This window comes from Thunnus albacares, chromosome 12, assembly GCF_914725855.1.
Source record: "Thunnus albacares chromosome 12, fThuAlb1.1, whole genome shotgun sequence".
Classification (NCBI taxonomy): Eukaryota; Metazoa; Chordata; class Actinopteri; order Scombriformes; family Scombridae; genus Thunnus; species Thunnus albacares.
In genome coordinates this window covers 27,461,618-27,474,810 of record NC_058117.1, presented here as the reverse complement: position 1 = coordinate 27,474,810, position 13,193 = coordinate 27,461,618, and the positions used below count along the sequence as shown (strand labels likewise).

At 41.1% G+C, this 13,193-nt stretch overlaps 1 protein-coding gene across 9 annotated transcripts in view; it reads left to right on the top strand.

Annotated features, from left to right (window-relative positions):
- LOC122993274 (receptor-type tyrosine-protein phosphatase N2-like) overlaps positions 1-13,193 on the top strand; it is a 249,860-nt gene that overhangs the window by 178,339 nt on the left and 58,328 nt on the right. For all 9 annotated transcript variants that reach the window (XR_006406371.1, XM_044367283.1, XM_044367282.1 and 6 more), the window contains exon 13: positions 10,385-10,597. Coding sequence is in view for 8 of the 9 variants with exons in the window: in XM_044367283.1 (XP_044223218.1) it covers positions 10,385-10,597 (213 nt within the window). In the remaining variant the exon portion in view is untranslated. The remainder of the gene's footprint in view (positions 1-10,384; positions 10,598-13,193) is intronic.

The window sequence follows — 13,193 nt, the reverse complement described above, 5'->3', positions numbered from 1 at the left end:
ACTACGTTGTTGCATGTTGTTTGAATCGTTGTCTTTGCGTTGTGTAGTTCTGAGCTGTTATGTTATTTGTGTTATTTTATGTAACTGTTTGATGATGTTCTTTCAATAAAAAACATCGATTTTAGAACGCCCCAGAGATGGATTGAATTTGAAGCAGAAAAATTTGGGGTTTGCATCAGTGGTAACTTAACACAACTCTTCCCATCGGCAGGCTTCCAGAAAGCTGGCCAATCAGAACAGAGTGGGCTCATCAGAAGGGGAGCCTTAAAGGGACGGGAGCTGAAACTGCCTGTTAGAGACGAGGATGAACTGAGGGGCTGCATAAAGGGCCTGTATAATATAAATTTTTAAAAAACAAAACTAAAAACTGATAATGAACTGTGAATAATGCAAAGCTACTCTAGTGGAGTCACTGAATAAAAATTTAGAGCTGGTAATGAACATAATAGGTCCCTTTTAAAATAAAATCCCAAAACCAAGAATAATGAAGATACAAAAAATCTCCAGGACTTTGTAGATAGTAACATATGCATGCATCGGTATTTGATGACCTGGGAATGAGAACGGTTTGGTCTTTTCAGCCCTAACCCTGACCCTAATCCTAATCCTAACCCAAGCACTTAGGCCTTATTCCAAGCCTGTAGTAATGCCCCAGATTGTCAGCAGTATTGTAATCTCTGAAGGTGACTTATTTTGTTCAATGTTTTCACTAAAAAACAAACAAACAAACAAACAAAAAGCTTAATTTTATATATTGGGCCTTCAAAGTGCTCTTTGTAACCATGTTATAAAGAGCTCTTGATCTCAGCTATCATGTGAATATAGTCAACAACTGGGGGCGCTGTCAGATATGGGTAAAATATGGTTAAAATTAATTTTCACCCATTTAATAATTAGATATTTAAAATCTGATTACACAGATGTGTTTACAGCTTGATTCAATTCAGTACCACAGTTGTAGTTCTTTCAGTTTGCAAAGTAGGATTGCAATATAAGATTGTAAAAAGATATATCTACTGAATATATCAAAATATCTAGTACATCCGAACTAGTAATTACACTGCATCTAGATGATCTATGTTAAGAAAAAGTAAAGATGTTGGCTTATTTCAGATTTAACTTTATTTCTCAGAATCGAAGGAGAAATAATTAAAACTGATGGCCTTAACATTAACCCGTTTTATTGTTGAGTTATCAAGGACACTTTCATGTTTTTGTGTTGAGAAAGATTTTGTTATACCATAGATAGACATCATTAAAAGAAAACCTTAACACAGTGACAGTGAGGAAAATACTTCCAAGCGGCAGGTCCTCCGGTCAGCCAGTCGCAAAGCCTCAAAGGCGCTCTAAAATATAAGTTTTTTATTGAAAGAACATCATCAAACAGTTACATAAAATAACATAACAGCTTAGATAACTACACAACGCAAAGACAGTGATTCAAACAACATGCAACTACGTGGTTTCAGCGATAGCAGCGTCCATAGCAACCGCCATAGCAACGATAGAAAGCCTGAAAAAATCTTTGTAATAACTACAAACTAAACATAATTTACATTCACTGAACGAAGATAAAGAGAGGAAAATGCACATTTCTCACTAGAAATGTTATCAAAACACATTTAATGCTGACACTATCATAAAACATTGCATTTTCCACTGAGAATAAAAGGAATGGCAGCCATTTTTGTTTGTTTTTGTAGACAGAAACATGACAGTCATGTAACGTGGACGCAAACCAACAGAAAAGAATCAGCCAAAAAAAACATAGGCATATCACAATTTCATAGTCGTTATTATGAAACTAATATGTAGCTATTACACATTTTGATGTGAGACTATATCTTATCCAGACTCATATTTAAATGTTGATCAATGCACGAAAGGCAAAAGTGTATTTCTTTTCCACCTGTTTCTCTTAATCTCGTACATAGAAACACACATAAATACTCATTCACTCATTCAGACACAAAGGCACAAACACACACCTTCCTGTCTTAATTCTCCCCAATGTTTGCTGCAGCTGTTAGTCCTCCATTGGTCTCAGTGCCTCCTTCTCCACTCTCTGAAGCTAAGAACTCATTAGTCCTATTTGTTGATTGGGCCTGGGGGTGGCTATGGTGTGTATGTATGTGTGTGTGTGTGTGTGTTTGGTGGGATGGTGTGTGTCTCCCTGACAAAAAAACCTTAGCCATGTTTCTATCTAAATATCAAACTTAAAGGAAATGTTTTCAAAAAAGAGCAATGTGAGTCAGTTGCGTTTCTATCAGCTAATTTGAAGAGAACATCAACAACAACAACAACAAAAACACACAGTATAAAACATAGTTTAATGTTTTAAGTTTAATGGTTTATTATTGGACACACATTTCACATTTCAGGAACTGTATAATTGATAAGATATGATAAGCATGTGTCAGTATTTGCTTTAATCAATGTCCAGTTCAAACTTCACTTTACTTTTTAGCTCAACTGAGTTCACAAACAGTTGCAGATTTAAGATAATAGTATCAAAACACTTATGTTTTCTCTTTATGATTTTGACTCAACATAACCATATTTCCCATTCATTGAGGCAGAGAAAGAGACATTTTATTTGCATTTTATTCTGTTGACATGAACACAGATACAGATGTAGATCTGTAGATAACAGTATATTAGCCTCTGTGTTTTAATGTCAACACAATATATGAATAATTTTCATATGAATCACATAAATTTGGTTATTGAAAAATGGTGAGCAGGACGTTTTTGAGTTGAAAAATAAACTTGTCTGTGCCGTCTATGAAGACAGTCATTCTTAATTAGCTTAAGTGTACAGTAATTAGCATGTCTGTATTGCAGTTTCTTGTTATGTATTAGCATACACTGTGTATTTGTGTTAAGCTGAAATCCAATGAAGTGGTAGGGCTGTTTTTCATGAGTAGAATCCAACCGTTGTCATTCACATATGGACGTCTGAGGGGTAAATGAGCGTTTTCTGATCGAATTGTTTACGTAGTCGGTCGTTTTCACACTGATGACTGAGCTGATTCTGGTTTCTTCTTTTTTACTCACTTATATGAAAATCATACTCTGTTAGTAGCCATTGCTCTTGTCATTTCACAGCCGAGTGACTTTGTATTTTTTCATATCGGGAGACAGAAAAACACTTTCTACTTAATGGAACTAGTCTTGATGATTAAGTCAGAGTTTTTCTTATAACTATGCAAAACATCCTCATCCGAACAAGTCACAGCCTCTAATGTGGCCTTGAAATCTTATTAAAGTCAAAGTTGGAAAAGAAAAACATTGTAGTTTCCAGCGGAGATCATTTTATTGTTACTCAAAGAGAAATCTTTATGAATCTTCTTGAATCAAGCGGCGGTTTCTTGGCAGCGGAGGACGGATCTGCCCGAAGATATTTCCACTTGTTTCCAGAAAACAAGTGAATGTCGCCGCACTGACAGAATAATTTTAATTTGTTTTAAGGATACAAGATTTTAAGGCTCAGCGTGAGAGAAACCATTCTCTCTTTGCTAATTTCCTCCCCTCTTTCCCCTCGCAACCTCCTCTCCCCTTCGCTCTACCTCTCCTTACTCCCTTCGCCTCCTCCCTTCCCTCGCTCCTCATCTTTTGCTCACCCTTTTCCTCTCTGGTTCTCACCTCCTATTCCTTTCCTCTCCTCTTCCTCCTCCTCCTCCTCCTCCTCCTCCTCCTCCTCCTCCACCTCTTCCTCCTCCTGTCGGCAACATGTGGAGCCATCGCCATGGCAACGAGGGGAGGTGACATGTGCTGTAGACAGGCAGGGAATGGAGGGAGGGAAGGGAGGAATATAAGGAGGAGCCCCACAGCGCACTTTGTAGTGTCTCTCTCTCTCTGAAAAAAAAAAAAAAATGCATCTCATTCCTCTCTGTGGAAGTGGAGGCTGCTGGTCCCTCTTACTCCTTCTTCTCTCGTCTCCTCTCTCTCCTCCATTCTCCTCCTCTTCGCTCCTCTTTGTGCACGCGCTGAATGCGTCAAGGAAAAAGACCGGGGAGAAATCTGTTGGTGCATTTTTTCTTTCTTTTTTTGCAAAAGGATGAGGCGAACGGCAAGAAAGAATGAGGAGGAGGAGGAGGAGGAGAGGAAGCCGGGAACTTTCGTTTTTTTTTTTTTTTTTCTCAAAGGAGAGAAAGGGGATGATGGGAGGAGATGCAACTCCCTCTCTTTCCCACTCACTCTCTCACTCACTCACTCTCCCCTCTGCCGCTGCCAGTGTGGTGCTGTCTCTGAGTCGCTGGTGTCGGTGCAGCCGGAGTGGAATGGGAGATAGAAGCGGGAGGAGGTTGCATTACCTCACCATGGATTTTTGGTAGGATTTAATTGTTGTTCTGCATGCTAATGTTGGCTGAATTTCTTGACAACTTGCTGCTGTTTTATTTCTCCTCCATTTCTCTCAAAAATCTTGAAAAAAAAAAAAAGATGAAGGGTGTTTTCCTGCTGTTGCTCTTCTCTTCATTCCTCTGTGTGCATTCTGCACATTTTACGCACAGTCCCTTTTTTTTTTTTTTCCAAGTTATGCATATCATATTTTTCTTGCAGCCATATTCATTTAAAGTGTTTTGTGTCCCAAATATGCTTAAACACTCTCAAAAATGGACTAATCTTAGCCAAAAAGTTGAATTTCTGCAGTAAACGCACAATGGCAGCATCTATGGAGTTTATGCACTGATTGATGGCGTGCCCTGGTTGAGGGGCTTCATGCAGCTGCATCTCACCGTAACATTGTAATAACATTCAGTTTAATGGGATTTACTGCTGTTTTCATTTTCCCCAGCTGCGGCTTCACATCGCTGGAGTGCAAACTTTAAATCACATTGTGCATTTTTTTTTTAATGTTGCGAGTGATATTGAACTTAGAGGAGTATCCTGTTCTCTGATTTGTATGCAGTGTGTGATATCGCTGAGAAATAACGTAGATTCACACTGTTCTGTTTGAAGATATAAGAGGGATGAAAACATGTGAAGTGACGTAAATAGTTTATTTCTGTTAGATTTCTAAATGTATGTCCATGTCGGTGAGATGGATATGTTATATATCATATATCATGCTGTTGGGCTTTTGCACAAAATTGTTTGCGCGCACTTTCGTGCAGCGTGCACGCATGTACGTGGTTGTGTGGGTGTGTGCAAAATTACGTGCAAGTGCGTATGAGTGTGCACCTGCAGATATGGGTGTCAAATGTAACATCACTCTACATATCAGCGTGTGTGTGCGTGTGTATGTGTATGTGTGTGCATATCACACCCGAGTGTATAAAATCACATCAGCCTGTGTGTAGACACATCTACTTACTTACATGTGCAGCTGTGTGTCTGCGATGCGTTTCTCTGTGCTTGTTTGCTGAAAGGTTTTGTTAAAAAAAAACCCCGGCTGAACTTTTTCAAAGGCCGAAATCAGATGAATCAGAGGTGAGGGACAGATCTTTGTTTCCTACAGCAGTCGTCGTGGAGGAAAACAATAGCCGGCCGCCGCTCTCCCTCTGACCTTTTTTCACCCATTCTGAATAAGCCAGAGCCTTGCAAATCCATCTGCCTTTTGTCTATGGGAGCCTGGCTAATCCACACCCCCCTTCTCTCACACACACACACACACACACACACACACACACACACACACACACACTTATATACACCCTGTCACACACACACACACACATACACCAACCAGGAGACCTAACCCCTCCACCACCAAACCTCCATATCAAATCCAGATTCCCAAAACTACACACACACTCACTACACTTTTTCAAACTGATTTCACTTAAATTCAGATTTTTTTTTTGATTGGTTTGAATAAAATTATCTTTAATCACAGCTGCAACTCAGATTATTGCAAGAAGATAAATTCTAACGCTACCTACACCTCACACAACGTGGACAGAGCTGATCGAAGAGGAGCTTTTAATGCAAAACTGAATAAAAAATTCCTCTAAAAGGAGATAAAAAAATATTTAAAAAAATATTCTGCAATGGTATCCTTCTCTTCCTCTGCTTTTTGAGGGGTTTTTTTTGTTCTTTTTCACTCCTGTTTAAAGACGCCTGCCTGTCTGTCTGTGAGGAGTGTGTCTGATATTTGCTGAAAAGGGCTGAACCCAGCAGCGTATACAGCCAGCCAGCATCCTTGACGGGCTATGTTAATGCTTTTCAGACACACTCAGTCAGGAGGAGCTGCACACTATATGTCAAATCACATTTTCACTATGTTGAAATGAAACATTTGCAAGTGCAATCGCTTTTGCAGGAGCAGATGGACAATAGAAGTGGAGGCATGAAAGGAACTCCCTTCTTCCCTTTGCCTTCGGGGAGACAATATTTTCCTTTCGTTTTCGGTCGCTCGTTTGATCAAATCGTCTGATTTTTCTCCAGAAACCAACATGATTCTTTTTTTTTTTTTCTGGATCGTTTGATAAAAAAAATATGACATCTGGGCCACGAATGATCCAGATGGAAGTCTGGAGTGCTGTTTTATTCTGGCTGCGTTCCTTTTAGCCCCCAAATTCACACTGATTACTGTTTCAGATCATTATCCCTTTTTTTTTTTTATAATTTACAAATTGCTCCAGCACCACAAAATTAAAGATTGCTAAATTTGCTCATTTTTCACCAATGAGCAGCAATTCACCTTTAGCGGTCGCGGCTCTCTGCGTTTAGCCTTCAACATGTAATTTGATTGAAAGTGTTAAGCCACAGGAGGGAGATCTGAGAAAGGCCTTAGAGCTGCAGAGCTGACCAGATAACCTCTTATTATCAGGAATCGGAGTAGGTAACACACTGCTGTCAAGAACAGGAATCGCTATGCAGATATAGGTACTTAACACGGTGTTCGGTTTCATTCTGTAAGTTAGTGAAAAGGTTACACCATCCTCTGGCTGCGTGCGCCGGCTCGTGTGTGGATGTGTGAGCGTTCCACCTCTCTCGTTCCCGAGCAAACATTTGATTTTCAATCATTGCAAATTCCTGCTACATCTGCGCAGCGCGGGAAGCAGAATGGCTGCTCGTTTTTCATAGCTGTGAACTAACAAGTCGTGCAACCCCCTCCTCCCTCCTCCCTCCCCCTCCCTCCCCCTCTCCCCCATCCCCTCCTCACCCACCCCACAAGCTTCTCTCACTCCTCCACCCCTTTACTGTTCCTAACAACTGCAACCAAACTTGATTAAGCAGGTGGGGTCAGGCTACATTTGTTTGAATCAATAGACAGACATGCTAGGCAGCCATGATAAAGAGACCAAGGGGGAGGTGGAATCTGTGTGTGTGTGTGTGTGGAGAAAAGAGGAGGAGGAGGAGGAGGAGGAGGAGGAGGGTGGGCTTTGGAATCGCCGGCATCTGTCCCGTGAAAGATGACTGAGCTGTTACAGTTAGAGCCTTGAATTATGGGCCATTACTAGCCGAGCAAGATGCAATCCCTCTCCATGAAACCTAATTTGACAAAACAATGAGATGACTCGGAGAGTAAAATGACAAATGAAGTTATTTGATCCATGGGGGGGAGAAAAAAAAAAAAAAAAAAAAAAAAAAAACATTTTGCAAAAGATGATTGCAGTGGAAGCATGTGGAATCAGCAGTAATGCATTATTAATGGCCTTGCCGAGCCCACAACACGTACAGGCTACCGCTACCGCTCAGCTACTTTTGTTTATGATGCTTCTTTAACGGGGGCTGATACTTCTGCTGCTACGATCTTTTACATTAAGGTCGCGCTAATGAAAAGTCACATTAAAAATACTGCAATCAATTGTATCTGCTTTTTTACAGATGTCTAATGCAATATTAATATCTGCAGCCATACCAACATAACATAAACAGCCTCCCTGCATTATGTTTATTACTGATTTATGAACAGCCTCAGTAGTAACTTGCATGTACTAGTAGGTAAATCATTTATATGTACTGTACTTCAGGGCTGAATTTCTTAGATTTTTTTTTTTGTTCTGCTGCTTTATTATATTATATATTTTTTTCTTAACAGTGAGAGAATGCTCTTTAATGCAGCGCCCCAGTCAGAGACGCCCACTGTTTCCTTTCAAGGCCGTCACATTACTATGCAACCAGCTTTTACAGTACGGCTTAGAGCTCCCCAAGCAAATTGGACACCCCACAAAGCATCGGACAACTGTTGTCCCCCCATTGTGGATCTTTCTGCAGGCACTCTTTATCAGGTGCTGAATGCAGCAGCAGCAGCAATGAATGAAATCATAGGGGGTGGGGTGGCGAAGGCGGAGTGGGAGAGGGGGGCATCATCGAGTGGTGATGGCAGCGGCGGCGGTGGGGGTCACTCCCCGAAACCTCGCAAGAATTCCAGAACAATCCGTGCGGCGCAGGGTAGAGCGGCCCTTTTTTTTTTTTTTTTTTTTTCGCCCCCCCCACCACCACCACCACCTCCCAGGGTTTCAGGGTTTCTCTGTGCTGACAGGCAGGCAGGAGGGATTCAACAGGGCTGCCCCCTTTCTCCCTACCGCTTTCAAAGCCTCCTTTCCATTAACTCACCATACCGCACCTCGCCTAATCTCTGTGACCTCTACCACCGACGGATGGACGGGGGGATTTTTTTTTGGGGGGGGGGTTTACCCTCCTTTTCTTTTTTTTTTACCCTCGAGACAAACTCGCTGTCTTTCTGTGAGGTTGATTTTTCACTTTTCTCTGGCATGAGTTCAAAAATAAAACCAAACAAGCTTAATATGCTGCATAAAATGACCATCAGGGTAATAATGAGCTATAGCAATAAAGGGGAATTTCTTTACTTTGCTGCAAAAATGTGAAAAAAAACAGTTGTTCACAAGAAGAGACAAGTCGAGTAAAGCTGTTTTTTTTTTTTTTTTTTGCAATTGATTTCTTTTGATTATTCTTTGTCAGGAGGAATTGTAGGACTTGTCATTGGCGGTGCAATTTGTGGCTCCTCTCTTTTGGTTCTTGCTTTCCTCTTTGTTGTTAAGATCATTACGCGCTGTGTAATAATGGGGAATTATGTTTCCTATTGTTAACTTTTAGTAGTCAGGTAAAATGCAACAGGCCCATTATCTTGCTGGTGTCTGAAAATGAACAGCAGGCAACAGTTGGAGCAGCAGCTCGTAATGAACAGTTCAATAAGACTCACTTCCCTCTTCTCACAAATGATCGCGGTGGTGATTTTTTTTTTTTACACAGTCAAGAAGCAGTTCAAACTGAGACTTTTATCATACAGTATGTGTCCATTGTGTTATCTTAAGCAGCAGACTGTGTGAAAAGAAATCTTTCATCTCTAGTTGTTTGCTGAAGGATCTGGTTCTCACGCGCCGGATTAAAGTGCCGCCGAGGTCGGAATTGGAAAGGCACTTGCTCAAGACGGCAGAACGTCTGTTGCAACCGATTCACAGCGATAGAAAATTCCTCCAATATAGCAAACGGTGTGTTGGGCTGTCTGGAGACATCCAGAATGCTTTGCTAAACAGGAGTTTATGCATTCTATGCACTCCTGGGCACAGATGGTGGAACAAACACTTGTGATTATACTTTTCATCGAGCACAGTGATATGCATATTTATGTCTTTCCAAAAAAAAAAAAAAGGAAAAGAAAAGAACCATGTGATTAACACTTTTATCTACTGATGTAGGATCAAACGTTTTTTAGGGAAAATCATTGGAAACCAAATTAATTAATGCTTTTGAGTGGTTTCAGATACTCTAGACCAGTGGTTCTCAAACTTTTTCATGACAAGGACCCAAATTAGACCCCCATTTGATAGGATTTTGTGCCCAAGCTGACAAGAGTTGTGCTTTTAGATGTTTTATTACAGAAAGTGTATGAAACCACAACAGTCATACAGTCTCTCATTGTGTTACTTATGTATGGAATCATAGTGAAAATAAATGATTCCCCTTTTTGCTGGTTACCCAACTGGAACCAGGACCTGGACCCTGCCGGACCTTGCTTTGAGAACCGCTGCTGTAGAATATCAGTGTCTGTCACTTGTTTTTCAAAGCATGCGGTGCTTTAATCCACATCTATCAAACCGTGGGTTATGAAGTTCTGAGAGTCTGCAGCTTTTTGTTCCAATCAAACACTCTGCCAGATGATTTAGCAGATTATTCCCTCTTGTCTGATTCATCTGTGATATCACCTGCTGTAAGCTTTGGCTGGATTGAATGAAAATGTGCATACTTTTAGTTTTACACCCCGTAGTTTATTCCAAAGCAGCTGCCACTTCACAAGTGCAGTCATTTTTAGCATAGTGGATGATTCAAAACTCTTGTGTCGGCAGTGATTGTACCACGCTCCACCTTTTGAGCTGCGCAGGGAACCACTCACCTCAGATAAAAAAATAAAAAAAAGATAATAATAGAAATGTATTATTCACCATTTATCTGTTTCTTTTGTTTCCCACAGGGGAGCCAGATCAACCAAATCCCAACCAAGTACAGCCAGGCGGAGTCGACCAAGTTCCTCATCCTCACCGTCGTGTCCATCCTGTGCATCGTCGGCGTGCTGCTGGCCTCCACCGTGGTCTACTGCCTCCGCCACCGCTCCCACCACAAGCTCAAAGAGAAGCTCACCAACCTGGGAACAGATACCGGCAGCGATGCTACCGCCACCTATCAGGTAGGAGGTGTTACTGCAACGTCTATTGCAATCACTCGTAAACAGGTTGTATGTGTTTACTGGGTTTGAAAGTTCAACCTGTTTTATTAAGATAATTTTTAGAGGTAATTTAATTTTTTTTTGGTCCCCACACATCTAAAATGGAGTCCGCTTGAGGCAAGAACAGCCTAGAAAATACATCAGCTAAAAGAAAAAATATAGAGAGTGAAATCAAACAAGCTGTTGTCCCTCAAAGCAATTAAAAGTATATTTCTAAGCCCAAATTTGTGTGTTTTTTTTACTATTATTGAGCCTTTTATTATCAATTTATACCAGTTTTTCAATTATGTTGTAAATATAAAAACATGAATTCACAGTTTTTTTTCCCTGTTTAAATAAAAACTGTAAAATGAGTCCCAGAACAGCTTAATGTTTCAGATAAAGTTTATCTCAAGTGCTGCATTCATAGTACTGCTGGTTGAACCAGTTTACTCTGGTACTGCTGGTGAGGTTAAAAGGGAAAGAAACCCTTTATTAAGGAAGTGTTGGTGACATTCTCCTCATTCTGCTTCATCAAACCAACCTCAGTTTTGTATATTGTCATGTTTTAACTAGATTGATGCCGTGTGATGATCGTTGGCTCTACTTAGTCCCCCCCCCCTGCTATCATTTGTTGTTTGAGACGTGAAGCGATATCACCAATCCAACAGGTTTTCCACCTCAAGTCATTTCCATTCCCCCTTCTGCTTGCTGTAATTATCCTTTGGCCGGAATAGCCGGGTGTGAAATTTAATTTACAGAATCCAATATTAAGTGGCTTTTTGAGCAAAGAATTAGATTGAGATTTTTTCCGTCTCTCTCTTTGACCTTTTCCCCATCATGTTTTTAAATGAGAGTGGTCCTGTGAGCATTGATTTTATAATGAGCCCAGCCCATCCCCTAAGTGCTTACATTTTATGCTCTTCTCCGGGGATTTTTAACTCCTGAAAATAGACTTTGCTGCTGCGTCAAAAGGTTTACCTCATCGCATCAGGGATTCATCATGCTCATTTTTGCACATTGTTAACCTACGAGGAAGATGATGGAAACATAAAATACGTGCATGAATCAAAACAGAGAACGTTATAGTCTTACCAAGGCTTCGTTATTGTCATTGGGCTGAATTACCTAATAAAAGAGACTGTCACAGAGAGTCTGACATTCAACATGTCCAATGACAGGCTGACATTTCAGCCAGACACCTCCGTCTATCTACATAAAATATTTGCTTTCCTTCATTTTGAGGAACTTATCTTCACGCTTACTTGCCCTCGAGATTGACTTTAAGCCTCTAATTGGAAAATGCTAATTAAAATTCACACTTAAGACTGTGTTTACGCATTATTTATCTGATTAATAGCTAACAAAAAAAAAAAACGTTCATGTTGCTCAGTCTTGGTAGTTTACTCTGCGCCCCGCTTTTGCTCAGACTCCCAAAGCTCTTCCAGTTGATTCTCTCTCCTCCTGTCGTCTTTATCGAGTCTCGACAGCGAGCCGCCGTCATCCTCAGTGAAAGACCTCAGTGTTCAGCTCCCATCTTAGCCGTGTAAGCCTCGTCTCTTTGTCAGCGCTGCTGTGTAGAGGGGTTCCCTGGGCTGGATTCTGTCTGTGTTTGCGTGTATATGTGTGTGTGTGTGTGTGTGTGTGCAGTCTCTAGGGCTACATGCAATTAAAGCAGACAGGAAGCGGCAGGCTGCCTGACGGCCTTACTACTGCAGCTCCTTCACGCTGACTGTCAGACACACATGCACACAAACTGGCATTGGCACACAAACATGCACACTCATATACGCACGCACACACTCGCCAGCTACAGCATGTTAATGATTCCCGCCCTTGGTCCGTTTTGTTCGAGGCCCTCGCTTTACACATTTCACACACACACACACACACACACACACGTCACCGTCCCACCAGCTCCCTCTGAATCCCCTCCACCTTTCGGCTCTCTCCGCTCCTCAGCTCCCGGGCTTGTCAATCAAACGGTCCCCGTGAAACCGCGGCATGGGATTGGCCGACAACGACAAAGGAGACGTTGATTGACAGGCGTCGACGGAGGAGAGCGTGCGGCGTGTCTCAGCACCGGGCGGGCGGGCGGGCGGGCGGTGGATGATGCTCGTCAGTCAGTCAGTCAGTCAGTCAGCGAATCCCTGGATTACTCTGCAGCCGACATGGGAGTCAATGTCGCTTTCAGTTTATCGTTACATCTGATTCAAACTTTTATCTGCTCCCAAAAGTCTTTTTTTTTTTTTCTGTTGTTTTTTTTTTTTTTTCTTTTTTGTCTTGAAGTAGAAGAAACTGAGCAGACTGTGATCAGTGCAGCTGATTGCAGGGGAACTTTTTTTTTTTTTGCACGGGTTTTTCCTCAAATCAAGCGATATTATCTTCAAGCATTATTATCTTATTTAGCGATATTGTCTGCCGCACCGTGAAATTTCTTGAAACATGAGAAGGGTTTTTGAAAACTAGTGAAGTTATATTAACACATTTCCATATTTTGTCAAGCTTTTAAGCCTCTAGACAAGATTAAATGACTTGTTAAGTTATTTTTCAGCATCATTTTTTTTTTTTTTTTTTT